At 36.6% G+C, this 1169-nt stretch overlaps 1 protein-coding gene across 1 annotated transcript in view; it reads right to left on the reverse strand.

The window, feature by feature from the left end:
- Positions 1 to 61: 61 nt before the first annotated feature.
- LOC106867733 (SCO-spondin) overlaps positions 62 to 1169 on the reverse strand; it is a 133446-nt gene continuing 132338 nt past the window's right edge. The window contains exon 29 of the mRNA XM_014912695.2: positions 62 to 678. Within this exon, the coding sequence (XP_014768181.2) occupies positions 257 to 678 (422 nt within the window). The 3' untranslated portion in view covers positions 62 to 256. The remainder of the gene's footprint in view (positions 679 to 1169) is intronic.

The following is a 1169-nucleotide window of genomic DNA, read 5'->3' on the forward strand; positions in this document are numbered from 1 at the left end:
GATAATCCTAATGTTATATATATTCTATATACATGTAAAGAGGGAAAGAGCTAAGGAGTGAAAGAAAGAAAGAAAGAGAGAGAGGGAGAGAGGAAGTGAGATAAAGGGAGAAAAGATAAGAGAGATTGGTAGAAATAAGAGACAAATGAGATAGAAAGAAATCTTGGTGTTCTAACGTTGATTTTGTATATCCCATGCAAATGAGAACTGGATAATTTATACTTCCGTAGCTTGTGGAATGGATTATCAGAAAGATTTAGAAGTGAGTGAAAATATGAGTGCAAATGAGGAGTAAAAATATGTGGAGAGAGTGGAAAGACTGAGAAGGGAAACCATTAATAAATGAGAGGCACGAAAGTAGAGTGAGGAGATATAGGTGTAAGGTAATGAGGGTGGTAGAAAGAGCAAGACAGGGGTAATGAGAGAGCGAGAGAGAGAGGGAGAGGATAAAAGGAAACATGAGAGAGACAGAGAGAGGTTGAAAAGGAAAGAGAGAGACAGAGAAAAGGAAGGACAGAGAGAGATTGAATAGGAAGAAGAGAGGCAGAGCCATAATTTGCATAGAAATATGAAGAGATGATGGGTTCCTTTTGAAATGAAAGGCAGAGCATACAATGAAAAGGAATATACCTGTTGGTGGTTGCACGGTTACTTTTGTATTTGGTTTGTTAGACGGTTCTAGAAATTGGAGGAAAAAAGTTGTTGAAAAATATAATGGTTTTGCAACACCTCTCATGCATTACGAATTTTGAAAAAGATACCTTGTAAGTTATTTAATTAACTCTCTTGATATCTTGAATAAAATTTATAATGAGACTTGAATTAAGTGTTTGTGAACGTAAGGCAGAAAATTGGAGAGAATAGATATGTATGTATTAATGAGAGAGCAAAAGTGGAGGAGGAGAGTGTGAGAGAAGGCAGGTAGAATGAGTGAGAGAGAGTGAAGGACGATAGCATGTGAGAGATAGGGAGAAATGCTTGGAGTTGTTAGCAGTATGAATAGCTTTGGGAGATGTGGAAGCATTCAGATAAACTTTGCCAAATGAGAAACACATTTCAGTTGTCTCATTTTCAGATATTCTTACACCGCACTTGGTGTGCACTTTCTACAGGGGATAATGAAGTCGGTTTTTGCTCGATTAATAAACATAGGTTTGTATATATTTAAA

Source organism: Octopus bimaculoides, chromosome 2 (genome assembly GCF_001194135.2).
Source record: "Octopus bimaculoides isolate UCB-OBI-ISO-001 chromosome 2, ASM119413v2, whole genome shotgun sequence".
Taxonomy (NCBI): domain Eukaryota; kingdom Metazoa; phylum Mollusca; class Cephalopoda; order Octopoda; family Octopodidae; genus Octopus; species Octopus bimaculoides.